General features: G+C 46.8%; 2 protein-coding genes across 2 annotated transcripts in view; one reads left to right on the plus strand and one right to left on the minus strand.

The window, feature by feature from the left end:
* The window catches only part of LOC143426607 (uncharacterized), a 53,837-nt gene extending 51,185 nt beyond the window's left edge, over nt 1–2,652 (minus strand). Inside the window, exon 1 of the mRNA XM_076900181.1 lies at nt 2,408–2,652. The gene's annotated coding sequence lies outside the window, so the exon portion shown is untranslated. The remainder of the gene's footprint in view (nt 1–2,407) is intronic.
* A 1,333-nt stretch (nt 2,653–3,985) lies between these two features.
* LOC143426684 (uncharacterized) lies at nt 3,986–11,981 on the plus strand. The gene is made up of 7 exons (XM_076900278.1): nt 3,986–4,283; nt 7,663–7,845; nt 7,938–8,413; nt 8,499–8,633; nt 11,203–11,627; nt 11,692–11,819; nt 11,892–11,981. Exons 2-7 carry the CDS (start codon nt 7,665–7,667, stop codon nt 11,945–11,947), a joined length of 1,401 nt encoding a protein of 466 aa, XP_076756393.1. The 5' UTR covers nt 3,986–4,283; nt 7,663–7,664; the 3' UTR covers nt 11,948–11,981.
* The last annotated feature ends 3,709 nt before the right edge of the window (nt 11,982–15,690 follow it).

The following is a 15,690-nucleotide window of genomic DNA, read 5'->3' on the forward strand; positions in this document are numbered from 1 at the left end:
ATCGGTCCAGGATACAGTGGGAGGGCTCGAAAATGCTCGAAAGTTACGATCGCGCGTCGATTTCGTCGGCTCTATAAATATGAATACACGATGAAAATTCGAATGAGTAATGAACGACCTTACGGCGGCGGAATTCAATTTTCCCTACGATAAAACACCCGTAAAGTGTACATTTTTGTAGAAGGAAACAGGTATTTCCAATCGATCTCAAGAGAGTCAGCTACTTTCGGTTTCGCTGTTCGAGGAGGGGGGTGGGGGAAGAAAAAAAGCCCAACAGGAAGGAAAAAAGTAAGAAGAATGCAAGATTACGGGACTCGGGCGGCTCGATGTTTTCAAGCAAAACATGGCGGATCGAAAATCTGTTGCTCGGAAGCGTAGAACGTCAACTGACGCAATGCACAGACCACACGGACGACCGTTACTCCCTATTTGCTTAATGAGTTAAGGACGCCAGCGAAAAATGGCGTCTAATCGCCTCTGGATTCTCTCGCGATTCCGTATGCCACGTTACGTAATGGGGCTATCAATTTTATAGATTTCCGAAGTGGCGTGCGTCGCGCTATCGGGGCACCGTGTGAAAAATCGCGCGACTCCGCCACACGATCCCGATCGAGCGAGTCCCCAAATGGAATCTCGCACGATACGATCCTCAATTACACGGCGAACCTAACCTCTACGATTATTCAGCCTCGTGCAGTTTTCCTATCCCGAGCTCCGAACAGATTACACAACGAGAAGTAAAAATGTAAAACAGCGCACTGTCTCCGCGATGTACGAGCGAGTCGATTTATTACAATTTATTCGACGATATCTAATAAATGTCGTTACAGGCTGGTAATAATTTCGTGCGGAAGTTAATGGAGTCGACAGTCTTCCTGACATCGACGTATACATATAGTAATGGATTATTGATGTTCGTTACACATTTATTCCGAGTGCGATTAATAATAAACGCTGTAATATCTGAATATTAACGCGAATAGCTACGAATAAATTCAGTTCGAGAAATCGTCCCGCGGAGTAAAAACGTACTCCACGAGGAATGGATTTCGGAGCGGACTGCTCGAGTCAGTTGCACGACTCGCGAATGCATATGTATGTATAGATGTACCGTGCAGCAAGTGACTGCAGTTACGGAATTTCCAACTGGTCGTTTAAATATTCATTTTCCTCGGTGCCCATTGCAATGGATATTATCACGGCCGTGGAATATCATAATTCGATCGGCTCGACGACGATCGCGAACTGTTACAGGATAGGAGGTAGGGGCGTATCGTAATAATTTTACGCACGACCAATCGCTTTTCCATCGTTCGAAGAACGCTGTTCGAAACGTTTCCACGGTGAGACTTCCGCGAGCTCGAGTTTCGAAACCGAAACTGCTCCCGTTGCCGAGGGCAGAGGGGGAGTTTAAATTACCAATTTCGATGGCTGGCCGACAGCACGGTTTTCATTTTCAACGGGCGACCATGAGCGAGCACGGACGGGAGCCTCGTCGTGGAAACGCGCACGCAGACGGACGCTGAAGGCGTATTACGCGTACGTGTCCTCTCGCGGGCGAACGTGACACGTCGAGAAATCTATGGCTTCGAGAGGACGGTAGGAAGACGGACGGAAATGGGAAATGCGTCTGTTGGGCACGATCGGAAACCCTTTTCGTCGGACTTTCAACGTTTCCGTCGGGCAGCGGCCACCATATTAGCGCTGCCTCGAGTCGCCTTTATTGCGCAGCGACCGAGCCGAAAGAAAACGGAAAAAAGAAGAAAATAAACGGAGAACGACCGTTTATCTGTCGCGGAAACGGGGAAAAAACTACGGACGGACGCATGTGGCGGCGAAAGAAGAGGGGAAAAAAAAAGTATCCGCGTCTGCAATTGTACATTATCGGACGGAGAGCAACGGCCCCGTTACTGCTTGCCGTTACTTTCGTTCGACCGCGGACAAATTCTCGCCACGGATTTTCCTGCGAATCGATATACCCGCCGTGGAATTCACCGACGGTACGGACACACGCCACGGAATTTCAGCTGTTCCCCTCTGCTCGCGCGAATAATCGCTTCGCTCCGAAACCTGGCTGGCGGCTGTGGCAGCCCTCAAAATATTTACAGTGAACGCCTCGTAGATGGTGAGGCGATAAGAAAGAACGCGGCTAATGAAACGGAGCCGCGGATTAGATCGAACAGTGGACGCGACACGAGGCGCGATAATTAATCGCGATAGGAAATCACGATTCCGACCCATTTCCGGGCCGACCTTCGTACCATCTGCGGCATATAAACAACCGCGTGCGGGCAGTAGCGTTAAATAAACACGGAAAGAGGCCAGTCAGCGGGTTCGTCGCGTTTTTTTCGGAGCGGATCGAGGCGAGGAAGGCAGCGGCGAGAAAATCGTATGTACGTGTACTCACAGCATCTCCTTGGCGGTCGTACTCGCGAGGCACATCACGGTGGCGGCGGCAGCGACACAGCAGTCACGGTCACAGTCACGTAAGCTCCGAAAAACGGCCACGACGACGAGCACAAGCAAGGAAACACTCATCACTAGTCACCAAGCTGCCCGTTCCTTTTCCTTTTCTTCCTCCGTTTGGCAGTGGGTTGACGAAACGATACGCGAACGTCCACAAGAGGGAAAAAGGGAGACAGAGGGAGAGAGAGTGAGACAGAGAGAGAGAGAGAGAGAAAGAAGGAGAGACAGAGAGAGAAAGAGAGAGAGAAAGAGAGAGAAGGAGAGAAAGAGAGTCCAGGAGCGGCGCGCGTCCAAGCGAAATTGGAAACCAGCTATTTTTTAGGGCCGTCTCCGGTTACGTCTGGCTGGTCCTTTAACTCGCGGCGAACTCGAGAAGGCCGACTCGTCCCGGCGCGCGAACTGTTCGCGGCACTTTAATCCCCTCGTCACCCGGAAGGACTCGCGCGGCGCACAGATTCGGCAGGGGTGCCACTGCCGTGAAGGCAGGAGCCGATAGCAGGAGAGAGCAGCGCGCTCCTGGCTCGTACGACTTTAACCTCGCTCGTAGTGATTCGGTGCAGTCGAGTTTCTTGACTGAGCGGCCGAATCGGTCCGAGCCGTGCCCCGCCAACAATCGGTACGGCCAACCGACCTTCCGGCGCAGCTCAAAGTCACTAGATCCGGCTGTAGCGGCGTTTCGAACGCGCGATTCGATTCTGCTTATCGGTGTACTCCTCGAACGCGTAATATTGTCGTTTGACAACACATTACGATGCGATTTTGCGATACAAACAGAGGATAAGTTATTCTGCGATCGTTCAATTGTATTGTTTTATAATAAGGAATACTACTTGGTTTCAAGCATTGTAAATGGTCGCCTTCTGTCTGGAATAATTGCAAAACTGTTTCGTGCTGACGGAAAATTGCGCGTAACAAACACGTGATTGCTGCGGAAATAAAAGTGCTCCTACGTTTTGTTACGCTACAGATTACGGGAGCATTTCGTTTCCGCTTGTTTCGCCATGGATTATCGTAAAGGGAATGTAAAATCTACAAGATTTGCGAAGTTTATCAATGGATAATTACGAATGTTCTTAGTAATGCATCACCTAACGAGACGAGCATTACGAGCTCCAAGTAGAACGAAACTATCCTCTAGAAATTCGCGACGACCTACTAATCATATAAAAAGAGGGTCACTCTCTCGTCTGGTGCTTTCGTTCGCGGAAGAAATCGCTCCGATTTATAATTACCTCCAAGATCGTCTCGACAACCCTTTACTCACGAAACAACCACGCCTGGTATCCTCTGTCTCTCGTTTAAACGAACCCAGGTCGCAGGAAGCGTTCAATTCTTCCCTCCGTTAACGAAATCGCGCGTACAACGACGGTCTCGCGAAATGCTCGACGCGAACGGGACGTTTCGGGGTCGAAGGTTGGTAGCGCGCGTTCCGCGCATTGGTCACGAGCCGAAGTGGCGCTCGTCGATTGGTCGACGCCGTTTCGCTCTTTAATGGCGTGGCAGCCTCCATTCGTAATTGACGAGCCGATGGAAGGGGTAACTGGCTTCCAGCGTCCAACTGTATTCGTGAAAAGGCTGGTTTTTCACGTCAACTAATCCGGCGTCGGTGCTTCGCCTCGATCGTGGCATCGATTTCGGCTCGAGAATAGCTCGGTGCACGAGTCGTGTCGGTTCGCGGTCGCGTAGTCAATTCTCGCGTTTGGCGTCGCGACGCATCCTCGCTTCGCAACCGGCCGCCACGGACGCAGGACGCAACACTCGTGGACGCGGCGATGACGAAGAGCTGATGAGAATACGGTGCTCGTATCGTGCATGAGGTAGGAACAGCTTCGTCGACGGGATTTAACGGATACGAGCGATGCTTGCTCGAGCACGCCAAGTTTTCGAAGGCCGTTGCAACGGCGCTAACCCAGATCGTGGCTCGTTCTCGAGAGTCGTATCGTGTCTTGTGAAGTGTTCGCCTGTTAACGACGATAGCACACGATCGTAAATTGGTAATCGACGGCTATGGGATTCGCGGAGGAGCAGGCCCCGCGTGTCTCGCGCAGGTTTCCATAGGGGAACGATCTACGGACTCCGCGTACCATCGATGGCCCTTTGAATGGTGAAAATTATCGTTGTTAAAACTGTTACAGTTGAACGAGTTTGATGTTGAAAATTTTGCAAGAGAAATAGTACTTGCCACATGTAGCTATTGGCCTTTTAAATATAGTCTGGTTTGTGTACCTTGATAAGTGTATTTATATTGCTGATAAATATCATGGAATCAATGACGCGAACGAGTTAATATTTATTCATCGCGTTGATTCTTGAGGTACGATTTTTTTTCGCACCGTGAAACATTTTCAAACGGTGTTGAAGTTTGTAATAATAAATCAAGCTTGATTGGAGTATCGTACGAAACGCTCGTGGCATTTGTATGCTCCGATTGAGAGTCTGCAGTGGGTGAAGTTGGACGTTTGCATTCGGTGGTGAAGAATCGTCGGGATCCACGAGGATAATTATACACAAACAATGCGGTTACGCGTGAGGCTACGTACACGCGCTCTGAGATTAAATTGATAGCGCTGCTCCAAATAAATAGTCCCAATAATCCGTAACTGTGAAACGATATTGGAAACGCGACCAAGTAGCTCGAAAGAAGAGTAATTGGCGGTAAAAATTAGTTCGTAGAAAGTGCATCAAAGTTGCGAAAGACGCTCTCTACGCACGGAGCCCAACGGAACGTTAACTTCGCCTCGCGCGTCCGAACGTGACTGCTCCAAGCTTAAAACTCGTGTGTCCACCTTTTTTTTCCACATTTTACCTCGAGCGTCTTTTTACGGAATGTTTGTAAACAGGACGTACATTTTTATACCGATGATTCAGCTCATAAATCAGCGCGGGACAAGGAAATAATCGTTCCACGGGGAGTCCACTTTTACGATCGATTTATTACGAAAATTGTTTTAATCGCGAGCTGTTATCGCGTAATGGATACTGGCTGTTCGATCGCTTGTTAAGGCCCCAGCGCAGAAAGGAGGATCCTCGAAAAGCCGCGTTTATGGCCTCGCACGGTGCCCATTCACCGCGAACCGGTTTTCACATCGGCCTTCCGAGAACTCCCTCGAAATCAGGATAAAATTGTCCCGTTTACAATCTTTTTGCAGGTCGCCCGGTTATTTTACGCGGCCAAAAATACAGCTAGACCGTGAATGCAAAGTACGTGATCGCGCGAACAAGGCGATCGGGGCAGATGCATCGCGACTGGTTGGTACACGCGCCCAAACAGGCGCTCGATACGCGTATGGGGACTCGTAAAAGTTGACGGGAAATACTCGAGATTGAATAACCACGCTCTCATCGTCGATTCCGACGATGTTCGAGTAATTCCGTGCACATGAACGAGGACTCTCACGCATACGTGAAAGCAGGATCTATCGCGCGTGCTCGAAAGTGTCAGTGAACTCGGGATTCAACCGCCTAGGTAGCCAGCGCGCTCCACCCCTCGTGTGCGTACCTTTTTTTTTTTCATTTCCCTCCACGCATAGACGGGTGGTATCGGCTCTCTGGGCAAACATCGACGGTAATTCGCGCGGTCTGCAAGGACGAGCGAACCGTGGATGAGCCATCCGAGACGGATGCAATTTCCGTTCACGCAGAACCATCCCAAGTGCGCTGATAAAAGCGAGCTGTCGTAATTACCGGTGTCCAATTTCAGACGTTTGCCTCCACTAGCCGTTACCCTATCCGTAGCGCGTATTGCTGATCGAAACTTGGGATCGAACCGCCTCGTTTTTTCTCGCGTACGGATCGTGGATGTACTTGCTGATGGGGTGGAGCGATGAATCGTTTTTTAATTTTAGGGTACGCGGAGGGTTGGGGTGAGATGGGCTGCGCAGGAGAGTGGAATAAGTTATTTTAGTAATCATACGGTTAGGATCGTGTTATAGTGGGGGAGAGTTTAAGTAAATTATTAGGAAGCATAATTTCGGATGAAAGAATTGGTGGCACTGTTTATCGCGAAGAGTTTGGAAGCGTGCGAACGAGGACTTAGGCTCGAGCTATTTATCTGTCCTTGCAATCCGTTCACCTTACGCTGTATCCACGGTGCAGTCGCTAAACCGCAAGTAACACGGTGTATCTAGTTTCGAGAATAAAATAGTTGCAACTTGAAGGCGTGGAAGGTGTAAAAAATACTGACTAGGCTGGTTGGAACGAAATTTATCTTGGATTTTTTTCTGATGTATTATCGAGTGTTATGACATCGATTGGAAGATAACAGAAGTAAACGAATAGATCGAAGGATTTATCTTCGATTCGAATCGACTTGTAATGAGCTTCGAATAAATAATGAGCTTCGATTAAATTTTATGTTGAATTTTATCGGTCGTTAACGAATGAAGCGCGGAGGTTCGCGAAGATCACGGTGCGCGTAATGTTACGGGGTATTCTAATTCAGAGTATAAAATAACAGTAGAACGAGCGAACGTGTAATTACGACTTTCCACGTACCGGTGGCTGTGTATCTTGCAACCGTGCGAGGTGTATAATTAAGAGAGATTAAAGGGAGGGAAAGACGAATCGTCTGCGCGCATCCTTCTGCTCCGTGGGCGCCCTGCTTTGTATAGTTTCTTTGAAATCTAGGAAACGAAAGCGTGTCACGCGATCGGCTCCCTTTTTGCTTGCGAACACGTGCCCGTTTAAATTAATACCAGCCTGCCAAGATGTCCGCGTCGAGACTTACGCTACCGTTTCTCGATCGATAAAGAAGGTCGCGGCGCGTTACGGAATGCCAATTTTCGATCGTGCCTCGTTACGCGGCTTGTAGAAAGTTGAACCCTCTCGCGCGGTTCATCCTGCGCTACATGAACCGTTACGTAATAACGTGTCAAGAGATACAAGTCAGATTATTATAGTCGAGATCGCATGGACTTTCACTCGCGTTCAACGTCGCAATGGGATCACCGCTCTCGCGTAAATTACCGTCTCGCCCCTCGACTTTATTGCTCGTTCTCGCTTCTCGCGGTACAGATTAGAATTTATAGACCAGACATTGATATTTACCAGCAATTGCGATGGTCGAGATCCGTCGGTGTAAGTAGCTCGTCCCAGTTGAAAGCGATCCTCGTGAAAATGAATAGTACAGAACGATTAAAACGGGAATGCAGAAGTTGCAGTGGAATAGTAGACGGAGGATACCTTTTTGTTTTACAGAAATGAACGGTTCTCGACTTGCCAGGAGCCGGGCCGTCCGCCTGGCCGTGTACGGGGGTTGCGGGGTGGTGGTTTTACTTCTGGTGTTCCTCTACCGCGCCGCCACCTCAGAGATGGCCAGGCTTCGAGACCTTCACATTCAGTGTGCTCATCAGCAGGAGACACTTGCCGCTCAGCTACAAGGTAACCGATCGTGCAACGTCCTCGCAGCAACGCCACGTACCGAACGAGACCTCCCCTGATACTTATACGTCATCGTTTCCGTTGCTTTCCAGTGATATTCGAGTACAAAGTGAGATTGGAGAAGTCCTTGGCTGAGGAGAAGAGCTCGAACGCTGCGGTGAGGCAGGAACTCCAGCAACGCGCCACCAGGGAGAAGTCCCTCAGGGACAAGGACAGCATAGAGGCGATGCAGAGGTTCAATTCGCTTCAGCAGATTTACAAGCTGCTGCAGACGGAGCACCAGGATCTGCGCGAGGAATGCAAGAAACGGGAGAAGCAGGCGTTGGAGGACACCAACAGGTTGGAGGCCACGCTCAGGGATCTACGTACTCGCATCAGGCAGGCGAGGGAGGACAAGGACAAGGCCCTCGAGCACTTGAAGAACAAGTTCCTCGAGCTGGATACACAGAAGACCGAGCTGGAACAAAAGTACAAGGACATGTTGAGAAGCAATGGGACTAACGATAGCATTATCAATCACCTTAAGAAGGAACTGTTCCAGCTCCATCGAGAGCTAGAAGAAGCCAAGGTACGATTCTGTACTTACCATATCGATCTTTTTTATCATACTCGAAATAGGCGGACGATAATTGGTGATTTCTCTTTCTTCTTAGAAGTCTTCGCGCAAAGCTACCTCGCCTCGACCAAGCATGCCCAATCCTCAGCCCCTGCAGCCGCAGTCGCCGGAGATGAAGTCTGGGATTCCGGGGAACGCGGCGCAGCCTGTTGATCCGTCGCAACAGCAACAGGTAAGTCCACCGATGAACGACGATAAAAGTCCCGTGAACGTGGCCGCCGCTCAGCAAACGATCGAGGACCCCCTGCAATCGAACGAGCAACGGATGAACGAGGTGAACAACGTTCGATTCGCCCAGGAGAACGGCAACATCGTCCCGGTGGGCCCAAACGAGATTAAGCAAGCAGACGTGCTGCCACTGCCCTACGACTTCCAAGAGAATCGCCAGAGGAAAGAGAACGATAAGCCCAAGACAGATCGCGCTCTGCTCGCGGGCGAGAACAATCAGATGGAACAACCGAAACAAGTGATCCCATCGCCTGATAAGAGTAACGAGAAGCCAGACGGCAAAAAGTCCACCCCTAATTCACCAGGAAACGAGATATCCGTGACGCCTACCAAGTACCAAGGCGGAGGCGACGGGAAGTCCGCGATGGACGCGTCACGGGACAGGGTGTCGTGGCTGGGGGACAATAACGAGAAACGCAAGCCGGAAGCTGGCAAACACGCCTCCGACAAAGTGGACGAGAAGCTGGAGAACGCTCAGAACAGCGTGGACGGGATTCTGAATCAGATTTTCAGAATGATCTGACGAAACCGATTAATCGGCGCTCCCAGTGCCTTGTTGGACTCGTTTTTACCAAGCGCACTATGGGTACTCGCATCGATCCCTGCTGCACACGTGAGAAACGGATGCGCATTCGCTATCCGCAAGTCCGCGTGACGAATTCTCAGCCAAGTTCTGTCGGATTCGTTTTACCTCAGCGCAGCTCCTGTGGTTGTGATTCCCCTTCTAAACGAGAGCGTTTTCAGAACGTTCTTGAAATGAATATAGGATCTAAGCTCTGGCGATGAATTTCTTTTGGTATATCGTTAATCAGAATAGGGATAATTGGTTCTTTGGTCGTTCTTGAACGCGGGAAATATATTACGTTGCTCGTTAACTGTGGTGCATCCACTATAAGAGCAAATATTTAGCTACCCTAGTAAGTAAGTTATAGGTAATAGCAATATGCAATATAGGGTATGGCAAGTTATCGCAGGCTGCGAAAGGTACTGTCCTGGCTTGCGAGGATTCGAACCAAGTGCCTTTAAGTACCTCGATTGACTGCTGGGGAACAGAGTTTCTTTCAGTGTAATCTTTCTGGTAATGTCTAACACATGCACGGTAATTTGCATGGTCTGTACTGGGTGCTGTAGATAGATGATTTCTCTGATCGACTCGAATGATCTAGAAAACGATCCGTGATACCTAACTCTCTAGAAAATCTTTAGCAGAACGTCGTAGATTTAATATGGTACCGTGATGATTCGAGACGAAAGTGTGACGTGAAGGTGATCGAGAGATTATTGTGGTAACGCGATACGTTGTAGGGAATACGATAATGTCTGTTGCATGATGCGATGATAGAGTCGATGGTCGATAGCGTTGCGAGAGTTATCTGGTAGTTTTTTTATTTCTTTTTTTTTTACTATAGACGAAACTTTCATTTCGAGTAAAACGAGCAAATGAGACAAATTATACGCGTTGTTAAGCTTAGTGGCTTAAAGTAGCTTAACATGTTCGAGACTGATGAGCTAACTCATGAATGCACCCAGCATGCGGGCGATAGTCGTAGTTGCGAGAATGGTTAATGGTTTCCGGAAGTAGTTTTCGTCTCGAATATGTTGAACGACAATTTAATCGATTGATAATCATTTCAGTTTGAATGATCGAAGAAGAGACGAGTCACGTGCGTGTAGCTTGCTAGCTGTATTGAATGTGCCTGTATGTCCGTGTTAATCGATGCATTAATAAATTGTTATTATTTTGATCTGCTTGCATTTTTTCTGGCACCCTCGCACAAACCTGACTAAAACTGATGTTGCTTACCTCGTTACTAGTTTGCTATGATTTTTCTATTTTTTTTTATTACTTGTATCTTTAAGAATTATAGTTAGCTACTATCACTTGTTGCCGCTTCTAATTCTCCAATTCGAATCGAAGAGGAAACTAAAAATTGTGCCGTTTCGTAAGAATTATGTAATAAAATTTTACTGAGAGAGAAATTAGAGTTTTTGAAATAAAAAAAACGAAGAAGTGTCTTGTAAACGTTGATCGATCTAGTAATATCTTCTTTGTGAGGTGGTTTCTTCTTTTGTTTTTTTTTTTTTAAACAAGCATGCTTTACGCAACGTTTCTGTTTGGACACACGCTTTCGTAGCTTTGAGGAGAAAGAGACAACTCTTCCCTTTTCCAGTAGAATTCTCACCAGGTAAGTGCAGTTTGCAGAACGTACCATGTTCTATGACTCATCTTCCTCTTATAATATCTGCTTAATTAATTCCGAGAAGAGGGCACACGTGGTTCGACTAGAAATAACACGTTACACCTTGCCTTTGTAGGAAGAATAAATGGCCAGTAATTAGACTGCGGTTAACATATCTAAATTAAGAAATGAACGAGTTCTTTTCCCATCAAAGTTGAATCGTCAAAGATGTACGAAGATAGAAAATTATCCGATAAGAATTATTCGATAACGATATTCTGATTAAAAATGAAACCAACGATCAAAGAGAAGAAAAGAGAATGTCTTTTACAGAGCACAGTGGCTACCAGTTCGATGAAATCGATCCCAGCGGTGAAGCTGGAGACTTCAACGTCCGCAAGCAGCGGTAACCCAGTGTCCACGTCGATGGACAAGGCGCTGCCGATCGCCAAACCTGTTTCCAAGTCCAAACTCCCGGTTGGCGTGCCACCTATCCCTGTGATGATCGATCAGAAACTGGAGAATCCCGACGAGAAGCCGGACGAGACGGCCAGGAAGCGGGAGGAGCCAAAATCGAAGAACAACGCGGACAGCAAAGAGCAGGAAGCTGAAAACGGGAACTTTGGCCCGGCATTTCCGGCCAATCCAGCGAAGAGAGTCGACGATCAGGGCCCGGACAAAAGGGAGAATGGCTGGTTCAACGTGGTGCCTGGTGTACAGGAAATTGGGGACGAGTTGAATCACATTCGATTTCCTGGGTACGCGTCCTCTCATCGTCCACTAAAAAAAGAGCAATTTGCTAAAAACTCAACGATATTTCAGTATGGACGCTGGTGGTGAACGAAACGCGGACGCTGGCGACGATCAGTACGAGGGTGTCGACTACGACAAGGAACCCCAACAGAAGAACAGTGACTTGCAATTGGTCGAGGGTGAAGACGAAGGCGAAGGTAATTTAGTCTCGCATATAATTTAAAATAATAATTTCACGCGTGAATGCACGCGTCCTCCATTATTTTTAGACGAGGACGATCAAATGGACTATCCCCATAACGAGAAACAGGAGAAGAGGGAATGAAGAAGCTGTTTCTGGAGAGAGCAGCATGGGTTAACAGTTTGGAAGGGTTTGGACGAGAGAGTGTGGGTTTCATTCACGAAGAAATCAATTATTCTTTACCATCGGTTCGCTCTTCGCCTTGATACTACTTAACGAACTGACTTGCCCACTAATCTTCGTTCGTCGAATTACAAGTCGAGAAAGAGAGAGAGAGAGAGGAGGAGGAAGCATTTTCAACGATAGATGCGTCGTTTTACTTTTTTATCCGCTTTTTTTCCGGGAAGAGTCTCGCACGAGGAAAGAAATAATAAAAAGTTTAGATAGTCTATACATACTCTACACAGATGCTATTTAAGAGCCGCTGTTCGGCCAACGAGTAGATTTGTATTTTTATCCGGAAGCTCGTCGACTGGCCGGAACAGTGTGTCGATAGAAAAAGAAAAGAAAAAGAACAGACTGTATTTTTCTAGAGTTAATTCTAAGGTAACCGAAACGGGATTTAGAGTTTCCACGGATGAAACAGAGGCCTCTTTCATTGGCAGATTGGTCATCGATTTTGTCCGATAACGTTTCGATATAGATTAAATACACGTAGTATTAGAACAACTGTTACGTTCATTTACTTAAGTATACAACGAGTATTCTACCTTCTAGGGAGATGTTTCATGAAATAGAAACAAGTGCAGAACGTTCGTCGACACGTAGAATTTTAGTCCTTTAACGTAAAAAAAAAACAAATAACGAAACCATTTATTTTTTAACTAATCTTTTCTTACATTATCGTGTAACAATATTTTATAGTTACATAAGTATTTACGGCGAGTTGTGGCGTCGAATATTTTTATACACCCGTGGAACCGTGAGATTACTTCACCTTTGACCGTTTTTCAAGTAAAACGTTTGCTCTCCGATGAGTCATAACGAGAGAAAGCGAGGGAGAGACGGGGAGAGACGGGGGATGGTTCGAGTAACGTGGATGGTAATTAAAAGAAGAAGTACTCTGCCAGTGAAAGGGTTCAACGACTTCCTTTAATGAGACACCTACGCGGAGTTACGACTTAAACGCACTCATTACTTAAACCCACACGTTGGAAATTTCTAAGTAGAACTCATCACTTCGACCGGATCGACGGTTCTCGTCGAAGCTAGGGATGTGGATGTTTTGTATGCGACAAGGTTCGATTCAAGGATCGGCATCCCTGGTGAAAAACCGTGCAATACACGACCTGTACGATGGTACACGTGATTTATTTATTGCCTATCAGTCGTCGTATCCGGCGCCAACAATCAAGACTTAAACAGAATGAAAGGAAACTACTCTAAGGAATTTACTACGGATATAGATTAATATTTGTTATGATCGTAGACATCTACTTATACACAGACGCGAAGAAAAATGATTCACATGTACATAAAATTCTTTTCGTAATAAAAGATCAAAAAGCTACTATCTCCTTCCTTAATTGCACACACGAACTTTGAGCCACTAAACTAATGGAAGCTTAATTTGGACGGTACCACAGGTTACGCCAAGTCGAACTACTGATTGTAAGTATTTTATTCCTACAGACGTAAAATTTACGGCTGTGTTGACGCGCGCGTAAAAAATAAAGCGTTCTACAGCAATCCACGATGCCCTAATGATCTTTAGTAATAATGTATGCGAGAAGGAAGACATTATCTTCTTTCTTCTTAATGATGACTAAAAGTACACCGACTCGATGATCTTTACTAGTGTCTGTTCAGTGTTTTCTTAATATCTTACGTAAATAAACAAACTAAGTCGACAAATGTTCGTAAAAATATTTGTTCTACTTCTTCACACCAAATTTGTTTTTGTGCCTCGAGTAGTTTTACTAAGCCTCCTTTGGCTTTGGAGGAAATACATTTTCCTTCGTCCAAAGTGCGATACAAGTTTCCAAAGTTATCTGCGTTTGCTGATAACATCACCAACTTTCTATTGATCTTAACGTTTCCATCGATTTCTCATCCATGAAAGTTCTACGATAATTTATAGCTGAATCGAACGCTGTTCCAAGCATGTTAATTGATCCATTAACGAGCTTCTTATCGATGCGTCAGCCAGCTGTTCTCAGCAAGCGGCTCAGAGATGTTTTGGACGTTTCATCGAACCTTTGATAAGGTAGACCACGTACGTACCACCTTCAACTCCTAATCTAAGCAAATTCACGCGATTTAAGGGTCCAGAAAGTTTTAGATCGTCGCGAATCGTAACGTCGAACCTAACTACACGTCGCCAGGCCTTAATAGCGCGAGAAAATGGCGGCCGATTAAATGGCCGCCGTCCCAGTGTCTCCTGTTCATCGATCGCGTTTGCTTACCGAGTTATGCTAAGTCTGACGTTATGTAGAGCACAACCGATCGTATCGAGCAGCTACGAAGCGTACGCTCGGCTGATTATATTTGCCAATGAGTCAGATGCACATGCACGCGTGTTATGCAACGACGGAACGCGGTTCTCAGAAGCGATTTACATCGCGTCTAATCGCCGCCCGGCAACGTCCACTCTCGCGGATTCGTGACGCTGTTTTCTGGCGCCGTTATCGAGATGACGGCTTCTATCTTCCTTCAATCCACGTCCCCTCTTCCTCTGTATATATAATCTGTATATATTTCATAACACAGAAAAAGAGAGGAAGGATACGGATAAAAATGGACGATTCTCATTTATTTCTTGGCGTGCCTTCAACGCAAACCCACTGGCCATCGCAGATTTTCTAAAGCGAGCGTGCTTGACTCTATAAACGGCAATCTTATCAGCAATCTCCTGCTGTTATACCAGGATCAAAATGCGAGGCGTAATCGAGCCAGGTAATGGAAGGAAAGAGGGAACACGGTGAAAAAGCGGCTGTTCGTCGGGTGTTGCGAGCTGTCGAAGGTTGTTCGCACGTGAATTATCAAGTATACGCGAGCAGACTCGTAACGAGATAATTGGAAATGATTGCACGAAACGTTTCCAGATGAGATCACGCACCGCGATGCCCCCTCATGTAGGTCGTACCTCGATTAAACCGAAGGAAGTTGAATTGCCGTGCTCGCGAGCCTTCAAAACAAACCTTGAAACGTGCCGCGATTACGAATCGATTCGTTTTCGACATTTTTGCGCTGGCCTCTGAATAAGGTTAATCGCAGTAACTGGTTTTCGCGGAACCAGCGCGCGCCTCCTCGAGAAGATGCGAAGCACCGCGTCTCGCTGTTTCACGCGTGGGCCCGCAAAAGTCTCCAGTTCGATCGCCACGAGACAATTACTTTCGCCAAACCTCGTCTCAAGCAATATTATTCTGGAAGACGCGAAATCTCTGGAAACTAGAATCACGAATATCGGGAACGAACAAGATTCACGTTGAACGCGATAACCCAAGTGAAAGGTTGCGAAGTCGTTGCGTCTGTGTCACGGTAAATCAACGAGAAATTATTCACCACAGAGATAAGCCGCTTGGCGGAATAACATGTTAGATAATATAGTAAACAACGAAGAAAAGGGGGCTGTACAAACTACATTGGAAAAAACCGAGCAATTATACAAATCTGCGCCTATTGTTTTTTTTTCTAGTCACGCACAGTGTAATTCATTGTATTTTCCCCTCTCGATTCTGTTTAATACTTTTTACTTTCTACTTCTTCACGGGTAATCTCTATATATAGAAAACTGAACGCTCAACGAGTCGTGTCTCGTTCGACGTGCAACTTATCGATATTATTCCCGTAAACGTTTCCAGAAGTGCGAAAATTTGGTCCAGTCA

Source organism: Xylocopa sonorina, chromosome 9 (genome assembly GCF_050948175.1).
Source record: "Xylocopa sonorina isolate GNS202 chromosome 9, iyXylSono1_principal, whole genome shotgun sequence".
NCBI classification, from domain to species: domain Eukaryota; kingdom Metazoa; phylum Arthropoda; class Insecta; order Hymenoptera; family Apidae; genus Xylocopa; species Xylocopa sonorina.

Coding starts and splice junctions, on each gene's coding strand:
- LOC143426684 (XM_076900278.1), top strand. CDS start 7,665: ATGAACGGTTCTCGACTTGCCAGGAGCCGGGCCGTCCGCCTGGCCGTG. Junction 8,634..11,202: donor ATCCGTCGCAACAGCAACAG/GTAAGTCCACCG, acceptor TGTCTTTTACAG/AGCACAGTGGCTACCAGTTC. Junction 11,820..11,891: donor GGGTGAAGACGAAGGCGAAG/GTAATTTAGTCT, acceptor CATTATTTTTAG/ACGAGGACGATCAAATGGAC.